This window comes from Canis lupus, chromosome 24 (genome assembly GCF_048164855.1).
Source record: "Canis lupus baileyi chromosome 24, mCanLup2.hap1, whole genome shotgun sequence".
In the NCBI taxonomy this organism is placed as follows: domain Eukaryota; kingdom Metazoa; phylum Chordata; class Mammalia; order Carnivora; family Canidae; genus Canis; species Canis lupus.
In genome coordinates, this window is record NC_132861.1 from 45,031,581 (window position 1) to 45,044,728 (window position 13,148).

Genomic DNA, 13,148 nt, shown 5'->3' on the forward strand with positions numbered 1-13,148 from the left:
CCAGATGGGAAGACCAGATGTGTCAGGACGGGAAGCAAGAAGAGGAGCCTCTGAGAAAGGCAGAAAAGTGGATAATCAGGATTGCAGAGAACCAGGAGAATGTAGCATGCTAACTGAAGGGAGGAGTGGTTCAGAATGGACTGAGTGGTCAGTCCAAGCGTCCAAGAGGCCTGTGGAGTCACACGTCCTAGATCAGGCCATAATCTAAGCCCTAAAAACTCCCTGCTGACTCTGATGCCCGGCCAGCTCTGGGCGCCCATGCTTAGCTCCTCTAGCTAAACAGGGAAGGGTATTAGCCAGGAGGGAGCTGCCGATTGGTCAGGAGAGGGTGGCAGCGCCACGGACCCACAGGTTTCTCATGAAACCATGAGCAGAAGGCACGTCAGTGGACAGGGGGAGTGGTGGAATGTGAGGTTTCCGAAGGGAGGAGCAACTGCAAGGGTTTGGGAGCCAGTGGGGACTGGAGCTCCAAGACGGACAGCAGAGTGCACAGCAGCAATGGCCATGGCATCAAGAGGAGCTCCTGGAATTTTGAAGCTGGTGGTTGACTGAGTCGGTCACACAGAGTCTGACCTCTCCTCAAATGAGTCAGGTTATTGTTGGAGCAGAAAGCCGGGAGCCAGTCTCTCAACAGTCGGCCAGCAGGGACAGTGACTTCAGAAGGAGAAGGATGTGGATGCAGGTGACATGAGCCTTGTAGGAGTGGCTAGAAGCAGAAAGTGCCTTTCCAGCGCCACCCCCGTCCCGGCCCTTCTCATCTCATCCTGGGCACTGGTCTCCCCAGTCACCTGCCCCGGTCATCCTCACTTTTTGAGGAATTTCCAGGGCCCCAGGCCAGAGTACAGAATCTGCTGGTGGAACTTGAGGTTAGAGGCAGCCAGCTGTGGGAGCTTCCTAGGCAAGGGTTTGGGATTTTATCCTACATGAGCTGGGAGCATCCTGGAGTTGGGGAGTGACTCCGTTTGACTTGTTTTAATTTATTATTTTTAAAAGATTTTATTTATTTATTCATGAGAGACACAGAGAGAGAGGCAAAGACACAGGCAGAGAGAGAAGCAGGCCCCTCACAGGGAGCCTGACCTGGGACTCGATCCCCAGATCGGGGTCATGCCCTGAGCCAAAGGCAGATGCTCAACCACTGAGCCACCCGGGCATCCCTTGACTTGTTTTAATATACGACCTTCTATTTTCACTCTGGCTGCATAATGGAGAATAGACTGTAAGGAGGAAAAGTGACAGAAGGGAGATGACCCAAGGAGGCTGGGCCAGGGTGCCACCTTTACACCCCCGCCCCTTGCATCTGGCCACCATCAAGGCCAATAGCCTGCCACAGTCCTTAGAATGCCTCAAGGATCAAAGGAGTCTGACTGTGGAGGCTCTGTTTATATTAGGTCAAGTAAGGTTGGAAGTGAGGGAGCCAGGTTCCAAGTTGTTGATGGGAGTCTGGAGCCCTGACGAGGCTCTGTTTCCCTTTGGAAGAGTGCTGGCTTTGTCAGGGAAGGACGGGGCTCCATTTGATAGGCTGTGCGTTGTTTAAAAGCAAGACTCCTGCTTCAGGGGTGGGAGATGAGGAGGACAGAAGAGGCAGTCGGTGGTGCTTCTTTGGAGGATGGAAGCACCAGCCATCGGGCACACAGCCCACAGACACAACCACGCAGGCACATGAGGGTCAGCAAGGATGTCACGCAGCTTGGTGAATAAGAAACCTAAATGCAGCCCCCAGCTGAATGACTTGCAGTACCGCGACACAGTCCAATGGTGTGGGTGAGATCTTATGTTGATAGTGGTGAAGATTTCTAACAACACCAAAAAAAAGTCCCAGATGCAGAATATCTGGGACTCCCAGCTTCCTCATGCAGCTTCACTGAGGCACAAAATGGCAGAGCTTGCAGATCGACGGGTCACCCAGTGTCATGGCATCTGGAAATGGTATCATTTTCTCGTAGCATGCAGTTCTAAATCTCCTGAATGTCTATGTACTATCCTAGGATGTACATACTATCCTATGTACTAGGAGAGATTTTGAATCCAACAGGAAAGTTCCCTGCATGTTTGCTTGTGTCGTTGGTGGAGACATGAGTAATACAAATGACATCCAGAAAGAATTCATTATATAAATGTGAAGACCAAGCGTATTAGCTTCCTAGGACCAGAGTAATAAATGAGCATAAACCGAATGGCTTAAAACACCAGAAATTTATTCTCTCACAGTTCTGGAGGCCAGAGGTCTAACATCAAGATGTCCACACAGCCACGTCCCCTCCAAAGGCCCTGCAGGGGAAGCTTTCATGCTCCCCAGCTTCTGATGGTTCCATGTTTTCCTCAGCTTGTGGCTGCGTCTCTCCTGAACTCTGCCTCCATCTCCATGGGGTCTTCTCCCCCTTTTCTTTCTTTCATATCATATAAGCACACTTATCATTGGATCTAAGATAATCTAGAATGATCTTTTCATCTCAGGATCCATAACTTAATCACATTTGCCAAGACTGCTTTTCCAAATGTCACATTCACGGGTTCTTGGGGTTAGAACATGGACATGTCTATCTGGGGCCAATGCCCCTCAGCCCACTGCAACAGGTCACTGTAGGATCTCATAATAGAAGGGATTTTACAGTCTCACTAGAAAACGGTATGTGGAGCAGTAGTCACAGAGGTGGTGTGCACACTCCCAGCATTCCTGTCTTTGTCCGTCACCCATGCTAAGCTGCCCTCCATCCCCTGGTCTTGATTTGAAGTTGACAGCCAGCCAGCCTCTCTGTCAGGGTCATTGACTTCAACAAGGAGTCTTACTTGCTGTGCTTTGGCTCCAGTACGAGCAGGGGCTTTCAGTTCACATTGTCGCAACAGTTTATGGCAGACGAGGGAACCTGCTACAGGTAGATTTTTCTCACTGGGGAGTATGTGCCCAAAAGTCAGGATTCCTACATCCTATTCTGACATCCTACATAGGTTGTAGGTTTTTCAAAATCCCTTGAAGATACTGACTTTTTGAAACATTGGATTAGATCATGCAAAATGCTTTTCTTGAACTCGGGGCATTTGCCTAACACATAGCAGAATGCCAAAAAGTTTAAGACCTAGCTGTCACCTTCGAGAAGTTTACAAAAGAAGACACAGAGCAGACAAAAGTGTGCCATTGGTGAGGACTGCAGATAACAGCAAGGGGTGGTGAGTGGGTTGGCAGAGACTGTCCTGCACATCCTGCACAACAGAGCTGCCCAGGGTCTCTCAAAGCCCCAGAACGTGGAATGTGGCTTAAAGATAGAATCTGGGACCCACGCCAGACCTCCTTACCATAATCCCAGGAATCGGTTCTTTTTTTTTTTAGGAATCGGTTCTTGTACACACCAATGATCTGGAAACTACTGGCTTGGGGTGAGGGTGGAGGTACAGTAGGGGCAGCCCACCAAGGTATTCGAGGATGGAAGGAAGCCATTACCAGGATTCCTGGACACATAGCACCACCACCCGAAGCTCGCCTCCAGCTGGGCATTTGTAGCCACACCCACACGAGGCCCCCTTGCTGGTCCTCTTCCTCCCAACTGAAAGCATACAGACCCCGTGCACTGCAGAGTCCTGGCCGCAAGAAATGCTGCAGACCACAGAGAACTCAGAAAGCTGGTGACAAAAGAACAAGTCACTTTTCCTAAGCTTGCATGAGAGTGGCAGTGGTCACATGAAATGTGTTGCTTACTCGTAATTCTGGTGGAAAGCAGCATGCTTCGTTTCTTCCTTAGGCCGTGACCGTCAGCAGGTCAAGACTGATGATTTGCCAACTTCTCCTCGCTTGGTTATTTCTGAATTTGTTTGTGTCATCCATACTATGCTGAATAATCACTTAATTCTTCCTAAAAAGAATGCCCAGATTTAAATAGCTTTGTCACCTTGGTTAAAGGGGTATAGATATTTACCATAGGATCTCAGTTTTTTGTTTTTATTTCACAGTTTAAATGTATCGTTAGTTACCCTCAACAACAGCAAGAGGCACGTCTTAAATGAGTTCAGCACATGTCACGGGCCAAGCTTTGTGCTGAGGGCTTCACACACCTGACTCCAGTAAATTTGGTCCTCCCAACAAGCTATGGGGGAAATTCTGATAGTATAGCATTTTCTAGACAGGAGAGCTGAGACTAAGGAAGGTAAGGAATATTCTCAAGTGTATTTGAGCCTGCTTGCCTGTGTTCTTTCCCACTAAGCTGTGCCACCTTCTGGAAAAGCTGTCAATTTTCCAGTGAATTGCATGCTGTATTTGCAAATTGAGAGAAGTCCCACTGAGTGGCATATTCACAATTTCCATATGGTCTGTGTTAAGCACAGACTCAGTTTGGGGGGCAGGGGGGAGGCTGATTGTAAAAGCTAATTACTCACTTTCCACACTTTCTTCCCCCTGTCCGACAAAGACCCAAATTCACTCAGTTTTCTGGAGATCGCCTGAAGGACTGGTCAGCCCTGCCTCCAGAGAATGTGTGTATGGAGGTGCAAGAGGGGATCTGCATCTTTATTACACCCACCCACACACACACACACACGCACACGCCCTGTGGTCCTGAAACCAGAGTCTGGACCATGGAAACTTTGCCACTTGGGTGGTGGGCACAGCTGGCCAGGGTGCCGGGCTGAGCCCCTTGGAGAAAGACAGGGCTCTGGGCCCCTACCATCCCACTGCCCTGGTGGGAGTATGAGGCGCTTGCAGCTGGCTGTGCTTTACTTGCAGCAAAAACCAAAATCAGAGAAGGAAGAGCCTTGGTTTACAACTTTTGCTTTAAATTTTTTTTTAATGTGTCTCCACTTTGGACCTTTTTATAATCACTTTTCAACCAGTTATCCCTGCTCTGCCTGACTAATGGTTGAAGGCTCAGTGCCTTCTACAGAGTGAGGAATTGGGTTGGAGTTAAAAATCCATATCCTTGTGTGAAAACAACTGAACAAGCAGGGGGAGTGGGAATCCCAGACTCCTAAATATTCCAAATGCTTTTTCTTTTTTTTTTTTCAAAGATTTTATTTATTTATTCATGAGAGACACAGAGAAAGAGGCAGAGACACAAGCAGAGGGAGAAGCAGGCTCCATGCAAGGAACCCAATGTGGGACTTGATCCCGGGACTCCAGGATCATGCCCTGGGCCAGGCAGACGTTTAACTGCTGAGCTACCCAGGTGTCCCTCCAAATGCATTTCTTTTTCAATTTGTTTCTTGTATTCTTTTTTTTTTTTAATGTGTATTTGTTTTTAAGTAATGTCTACTCCAAACTTGGTGCTTGAACTCACAATCCCGAGATCAAGCATTACACACTCTACCGACTGAGTCAGTGAGGCACCCCCTGTATTCTTCTTTCTAATTACAAAAGAAATGCATGTGTATTACTCGAAAGTCCAAAGAAAACAGCACAAACAACCATAATAACCACCGTTCCCTCTGTTACTCTTCCATTTATCTCTGTGTCGTGTCTTTGCTTTATTAACGGCTAATAGCGGAGAGTCCTGACTTATCAGTCCTGCTGATGATGCTGTGGGACATCAGACCCCAGGCTCTATCCATTTTTTTTTTTTTTTTTTTTTTGTCCATGTCTTTCTACACTCTGCCTGTCAATATGAAGGAAAGACCCAGGTTGCATGGGTCCTCTGGCTTATGGGGTTTAGGAGGTCTTTAAATAAAGGAATACAAAGTTAGTTATGGAAGTGAACACCTGATTTAGAATGAGAATGAGAAATCACAGTGAAATTCACATTTTAAGAATTGACAGCGAATCCCTGGGTGGCTCAAGGGAATCCCTGGGTGGCTCAGTGGTTTAACACCTGCCTTCGGCCCGGGGTGATCCTGGAGTCCCAGGATCGAGTCCCAGGTCGGGCTCCCTGCTTGGAGGCTGCTTCTCCCTCTGCCTGTGTCTCTGCCTCTGTGTGTGTGTGTGTGTGTGTGTGTGTGTCTTTCATGAATAAATAAATAAAATCTTAAAAAAAAAAAAGAATTGACAGATATCACAAAGAGAAAAATAATGTTTTTATTAGTTAGCTGCTTTGCACACCCCATGGGGGCTTTTTTGTCTAGTTTTGTTTCATGCCTTTGATTGCCTCTACATATATGACAATGAGTTCCTAATATTTTCTACAGAGAGAAATGGAAATTAGTCCTTCTTATAACATATTTGATCAAATTTAATCAGATTTGATCAAGATTAGAAAACTTTTTGGCCTCACATTTAGTTTTTGGTGATGCTGGCTACATTTTTAGGATAGTCACTAAATTTGAGAACACCTTCCTCAAGTTTCTTCCACAAATAAGCTGCAAAATTTGGGGATATTTCAAGTTTTCTTGCATATGGATTATTCATAAATACTCCAACAACATAGGGAATTCCTAGAAGCCGTTCCTGCCCCAGAATAGCCAGCAATTGTTTGGCTGTGCACCCAGGTGATTGGGAATCATATGAATACATCTCAGGAAACCCAAATTAAATGTCACCTGGACTCAGCATCCCCTTACCTAAATCCCAAATTGCCTTTGGCTGTTCCAGCATCATGTCACCAACATGAAGGGAAGTGTGACAAGGGAAGTCAGAGTAGGAAGAAACAGCAGAAGGGAAGTCAGAGTGGAAAGAAACAGCAGTATAAAGTGCTTGCAATTAAAATATCTTACTTTTGCAAATGTTACAAAAAATATGCCCACATGAACACATTGCTTGGGCCCCTTCTGGGGCCTTGAAGCTCCGGTTTCGTCAGCTCAATGGTAGTCCTGCCTCCATACATCAGTCCTTCATTCCCAGGCATGTTGCCTCGTGGTAATGAGGTGACCCATGCAGCTCCTGGCACAAATCCACGATAAAGTCAGGAAGAAGGCCAAATTGGCAGACCAGCCAAATCTACCTGTCTACAGTGCTTTTCCCCAAAGCTCCAGCTAGCGACCTCCACTCCATTCTTACTGGTCAGGACCAGGTCACAGAACTACTAGCTGCAAGGGAATCTGGGAAAGGGAGTATTTTTAAGTAGAAACATTTCTTTCTTTCTTTCTTTCTTTCTTTCTTTCTTTCTTTCTTTCTTTTCTTTTCTTTTCTTTTCTTTTCTTTTCTTTTCTTTTCTTTTCTTTTTTTAAGATTTTATTTATTCATGTGAGACACAGAGAGAGAGAGGCAGAGACATAGGCAGAGGGAGAAGCAGGCTCCATGCAGGGAACCCAATATGGGACTCGATCCCAGGACCCCGGGATCATGCCCTGAGCCAAAGGTGGACACTCAACCGCTGAGCCACCTAGGGCCCGAAGTAGAAACATTTATGTGCCAACAAAATTAGAGCACCATTGGTCAAGAGAGAATGAATATTGGGTAGCCAGCAAACAGTGTCTGCTCTAGCTTGCATGTAATTTTCTATATGGATGGATAGATGGATGGATGGATGGATGGATGGATGGATGGATGGATGGATGAGTAGCTAGATGGATGGATAGGTGGATGGATCGATGGATCGGTGGATGGGTGAGTGGGTAGATGGATGGATAGATGGGTAGATAAACGGGTGGACCAATAGAAGATAGATAGTAAGAATACCTATATTTTCTTATAAAAACTCATACTGCTTTATTAACATGTCATAATTTCTTTTTTTTTTATAGTAAGATGTCATAATTTCTTTATGTGATTCACCAGTCCTTGAAAACTAGTCAATAGGAAATAACATTTTTTTTTTACCTAAATTGACATGTGTTGACCATCTTTTACTACTGAATAAATTATATTCTGCTAAATCATCCACTGCATTTTTTAAGTAGCAGAACCTTCTTTCGAACCAAACCCCCATCTGTCACACAGATGAAGGCTGAGTCCCTCTGGTTGAGTAAGGTGGCTGCCAGGAACCCTTTCTCTGCTCTCTCCCAGTAGCCCCTGAGGCATTTCTGTGGAACTCAGTATAGTCAGCAGGACTAGATAACCTTTCAGATCTTTCTAGCCCAAAAAGGCTGCTTTGAAACTGAGGGGCCCAGAGAGGAGCCTGGAGACCTCATGGACTCCCATGTGGCTCACCCACAAGCACAGCAGGTTGTAAGGTGAGCAGGAAGCAGGCCCTAGGGAAAGCGGCTGCTCTGAGACGCTGGGTGTACCCAGAACAGTGCTGGGTCCTGCACTTTCCCTCCACCAAGGACCTTTCCTCAGGCCTTTGGGTAACAGACCAGACACTTCCAGCCCACAGGCCAGACTCCGTTTCTTCATCCACTGGAGACGATGAATACCACCCACCTTAAGTTATTTCTTAAGTCTATAAGGTTTTAAGAAGATGGTACAGCAGGGGTGCCTGGCTGGCTCAGTTGGTAGAATGTGCAACTCTTGATCTCAGGGTTGTAAGTTCGAGCCCCATGTTGGTTGTAGAGATTACTTAAAATCTTTTTTGGGGGATAAAAGGGAAATGGTATGGTTGACAGGGTTTTCCAAAATCTGAAACACTCTCACATGTAAGTGAAGTGTTCTCTGTCTTCTAGGAAGGAGTTGGGAGGGTGAGTGGAGGAGGAGGAGGCAAGAAGCCATATATTCACCTTCCCTCCTTTTCTAGTACCTTAAGACCCCACCTTCTAGGCCTTTTTTGGCAAGACTCAGGTGTTCTGTCTGGAATAATGGAGGGAGAAAGAGCAGTATGGGTGTTCCTGGGGTGGGCAAAAGGGGCCTGCTCCCCTGATGAGTAGCACAGCCAATAAATTTGAGTCTCGATACTGGACTGGACGGGGCAACGTGACCACAGGGGAGTCCTAGTAAAAGCAGCAGGTGTGAGAATTGACTGCAGTTAAAACAGCCCTTTTTTGCACATCACACAAGAGATATAAAGGGAGTTGGAACTGCATTTTAGTGCTTACCTAGAAGTTTGTGCCATTTCCTCCCCATGCTGAAGGCCTCACACCTTCTTTCTCCTCCCGCCCCACTCCCCTTCACACTGCCTCCCCTCCACCCCCACCTTTACCAGCCTGGGTTTGGGCCCACCCTGTCCACTCACCCAGCTGGCAGCTGTCCCTACAACACAATGGGGCCCCTTTTTTCTTTTCCCTACCTCAAACGCTAGATAAACCCAAATAACCTCTCAGCAAAAATCAAGAAATCAAAGATGTAATTCCAATTTTTAAAAAATTTCTAGTTTGTTTTTGCTGCTGTACATGCCAATTTTTTTTATTTTTATTTCCAAATAACTCTAGATTCATAGGAATTTGGAAGAGTAGCCTAGAGAGGTCCTGTGCACCCTTCCCCCAGTCTCCGTAATAGCCCTGTTTCAAATGATTGCAGTGCCCTGTCATATGGGCAGTCCGTCCTGACACAATCGAAACTCCATTCAGATTGCACCAGTTTTACAGTAATTTATTTTTTAAACTGTTTTTCTTAATTGTTAACATAATCTAACCATTTTACAGAACACTTGGAAAATAAAGGGGAGAAAAAATCCCCCTTGGTTCTACTATACTGCTTACCACTGTATGCATTGTAGTGTTCATTTCCTTCTGGTCTTTTGTGTACTTTTAACATAATGGAAAGCATCATTTATATGTAGTATTATAACCTTTTATTAAATGTTTTAAAGAAACATTTTTCTTCATAACCCAAGTCTTTATCATTGTAAATGACCAGTTAATATTTCAAATGAACATGCCATATCTCACTTAATTATTCCTCTATTACCAGACACTCAGATTATTCCAGTTTTACTGTATAACAATTTTGTAACAAACAACTTTGTTTATTAATATTTTCCATATTTGGAGTACTTTCACTAGGATTTACACCCAAGGATGTAAACATTTTTATGACTCCTGATATAAAACACCAGATTACTTCCCAGAGTAATTAGAAATGACTCGGCTTCCTGTGGCACTAACATTTATGACTCCTGCTGGCAGTGGGTGGATCATTGCTTTAATGGTCATGTAATAGTTGAAAGATGATACCTGTTTTGTGAAGTTGTAGTTTCCAATAACTTGTAAAGTTGATCATTTTTTTCATCATTTATTAACTGGTGATCTTTTCTGTTTATGACTTAGCTATTTGACTTCTTTGCTCAACACAATCTACTGTTTTGCTTTTTGATTTGTGAGAGCTGCTTATCTAATGAAAACCTCAACATTTCATCTATTAAATATGTGCAAATATTTCTTCCCGGCTTGTTGTTTACCTGTAGTTTGGGTTTATCTCTAATATATAAGTGGAAATGTTACTTTTTTATGAAACCAAATCTGCTAATTTTTTTTCCTTCTCACTTTCAAAACTCAGTCTTCCCAGAGATGTGATTATTACTGTATTCAACTGTTTTCTTCTCTTTTCCATGGTCTGTTTTATTTTTTTACTTTATACTGTCAAATAGTATAATATGCAAGCCCACGGGAAATTTTCCCCCAATTTCTGTTTATCTGAATAATCTGTGTCATGATCCTTACTCATTTATTTGCAAAGCCTTTGATTATGACAGATTAATTTATTACACACAGGAACTTCTACTTCTAGATCAGCTCACAAGTACACAGCGTCTCCAGCCCTTTCTCCTCTTTCTTTCCACCAGATTATGACGAACACGGGGAAGACGAGGCGGAAGGGCCTGGTCGGTGTGCAGCAGAGTGCCCACGAGCCCCTGCGCCGGCCCGTCACCCCCGGCGGCCACAGGACCGCAGTGTAAGTCCGGGCTAACGGAGGCGGGGATATCTATGCTTAAGCTTTGTTTTAACTGCAGTGTAAGATGCGTGTATTTAAAAACTCAAAATAAAACATTCGCACTGGAAAGCATTTACCTCTTCGTTGTTTATCTCTTGGGGATTTTTTTGCCGGGAAAGAAGTTGTCTTCTTCACCCTGGCTTTCTTCTTCCAAAAAAAAGAAGTGATTGGCCTTCAGGATCTCCAGGCACTTCCAGCCTTCGCCCAGAAGAAGCCAACTATTGGCCAATGTAATTTCAAAGGAAAGGACCAGAAGGAGCAGTGTGTCCACTCAGACAGGACTCTGGTTGCTTTTGTTCTGTGCCCCCACCCACCCCCACCATTGTACCAGGACTTATGTTGGAGTGGGGGGGGTCACAGGTCAAGGCACCAAATCAACTTACTTTTAAAAGCAAGTCTGTGCATGTTTAGCAGCCTAGCTTTCTTCATAGTCTTACTCCTACCCCACTTACAGGAACAAAACTTTAGTGTGGTTACCCAGAACCTCTGATCGACCTGGGGGGCTGGCGGCCTATACCCCTGTGGGCTCTCAGGGGCCCCAGGCCAGGCAGCCCAGCTGTCAAGAGAAAATTGCAGAGAGAAACAGGTACGAGCCAGAGGTTTATAGAAAGCAGGAGAAAAACCTATGTTTATTCATTCAACAAATATTGGCCATAAAATACTTGAAATGAGCGGGACGTATTTTATTTAGTTAACCCACATAGCTGAGCAGTTCGCTTGTTTCCAGTTTTACTCTATAGCAATTTGTAATGAATAACCAGGTGCCTGGGATACAGCCATAAACCAAACACGGAAATGCCTGCCCTGGCGTTGCTCCATGTGTGGCTGTTGGGGATGCTGAGCCAGCACTTGGCACCCAGATCCTGCCAAGTGCTCTTGCCACGTGGGACTTGACCTATGAGGATTTCCAGGTCCACACCACGGATTGATGGTCTCTTAGATTTTATTTCAAAATGAGACACCACGTGCTTCATATTTCAAGGTTCTTAATTTAAATTACCAATATGCATTTTTAAAAAGATTTTATTTATTTTTTCATGAGAGACACAGAGAGAGGCAGAGACACAGGCAGAGGGAGAAGCAGGTTCCCTGCAGGGAGCCTGATGCCGGACTCAATCCTAGGATCCAAGGATCACTACCAGAGCCAAAGACAGACGCCAACTGGGCCACCCAGATGCCCCTCACTACCAGTACTTTTAACTTAGCTTCCAGCTATTAACATTTTGCCACTTTGCCTCCTCTCTCGGTCTCCTTCTATGTGCATAATATATGATTTACACACATATACTTTGTTTTGTTGGACTGTTTGAAAGAAGGTTGCAGGCTTGCAACAGGTATCCCCTGCGTAAGAACATCTTGTACTTAACCACATTATCACACCTCAGAAAGTTAACATTCACGTAATATTATAAAGTATATCAGTATTCCCATAATTGCCCCCAAAATGTCATTTATATCAGGTTTTGTGTTTACTTGTTTGATCTAGAATATAGCCAAGTGTTAACTACTAGTAATTCTAGTTTATAAATACATCTTTTTAAGGGCACCTGGGTGGCTCAGTCGGTTGAGCATCTGCTTCTGGCTCAGCTCATGATCTAGGGGTCCTGGGATGGAGTCCTGCATCAGGCTCCCTGCTCAGCAGGGGGTCTGCTTCTCTCTCTCTCTCTCTCTCTCTCTAATAAATAAATAAATAAAATGTTTAAAAAACAAGATTATCTTTTAAAGTTACTGAAACCCAGAGAGGCAACAATGGCATAAGGATATTTAGTTAGAAATAATAAAAGGAATCCTTCTTTTAATTATATATTTTTTTAAGATTTATTTATTTACTCATGAGAGATACAGAGAGAGGCAAAGAAGCAGGCTCCATGCAGGGAGCCCTACGTGGGACTCGATCCCGGGTGTCCAGGATCACGCCCTGGGCCAAAGACGGTGCTAAACTGCTGAGCCACCCGGGCTGCCCTGGATAAAAGGAATCTAATAAATATAAGATCTAACCACTTGGCTCCGTTAATTCTGGGGTCAGGTGTTCTACCTTGTGGAGAGGAAGAAGAGGACATCTTTCCATGCCTGGGGAGCATGGTGACGGTCCCCTGACTCGTGGGACCAGCCCCTACAAGGAGTGAGAGGATTTCACTGCCCTGACTATGGACCGTCCCACACTGGTGAAACAATTGCTCATCACCAACTGCCTCCCCTGGGCCAATTCTACAAACATATCACTCCTGGGTGCCAGATGGTGTGCTAATTGCCAGGGAAACCAGAATAAATGAGATGTGATTCCTGTCCCCGGCCGCCTTGCGGGGGAGAGAAATGATTGATGGACTGTGGTCAATGGACTGTGGTGGACGCAGCGTGCTCCCCACGGTTGGCAGAAAGGTAACTTTCAAGGATCTTTATTTAGCCTCTTTAAAAAGTTTCTGTGACACCATGAATCCAACTGGCGCTGATAACCTAAAGTCACCAGGAGTGCGAATCAAGAATCCCG

At 45.0% G+C, this 13,148-nt stretch overlaps 1 protein-coding gene across 6 annotated transcripts in view; it reads left to right on the forward strand.

Moving 5' to 3' along the window:
- The window catches only part of ARMC9 (armadillo repeat containing 9), a 147,473-nt gene that overhangs the window by 116,591 nt on the left and 17,734 nt on the right, over positions 1–13,148 (forward strand). For all 6 annotated transcript variants that reach the window (XM_072796654.1, XM_072796656.1, XM_072796657.1 and 3 more), the window contains one exon: positions 10,512–10,621. In XM_072796654.1, coding sequence (XP_072652755.1) covers positions 10,512–10,621 — 110 coding nt within the window. The remainder of the gene's footprint in view (positions 1–10,511; positions 10,622–13,148) is intronic.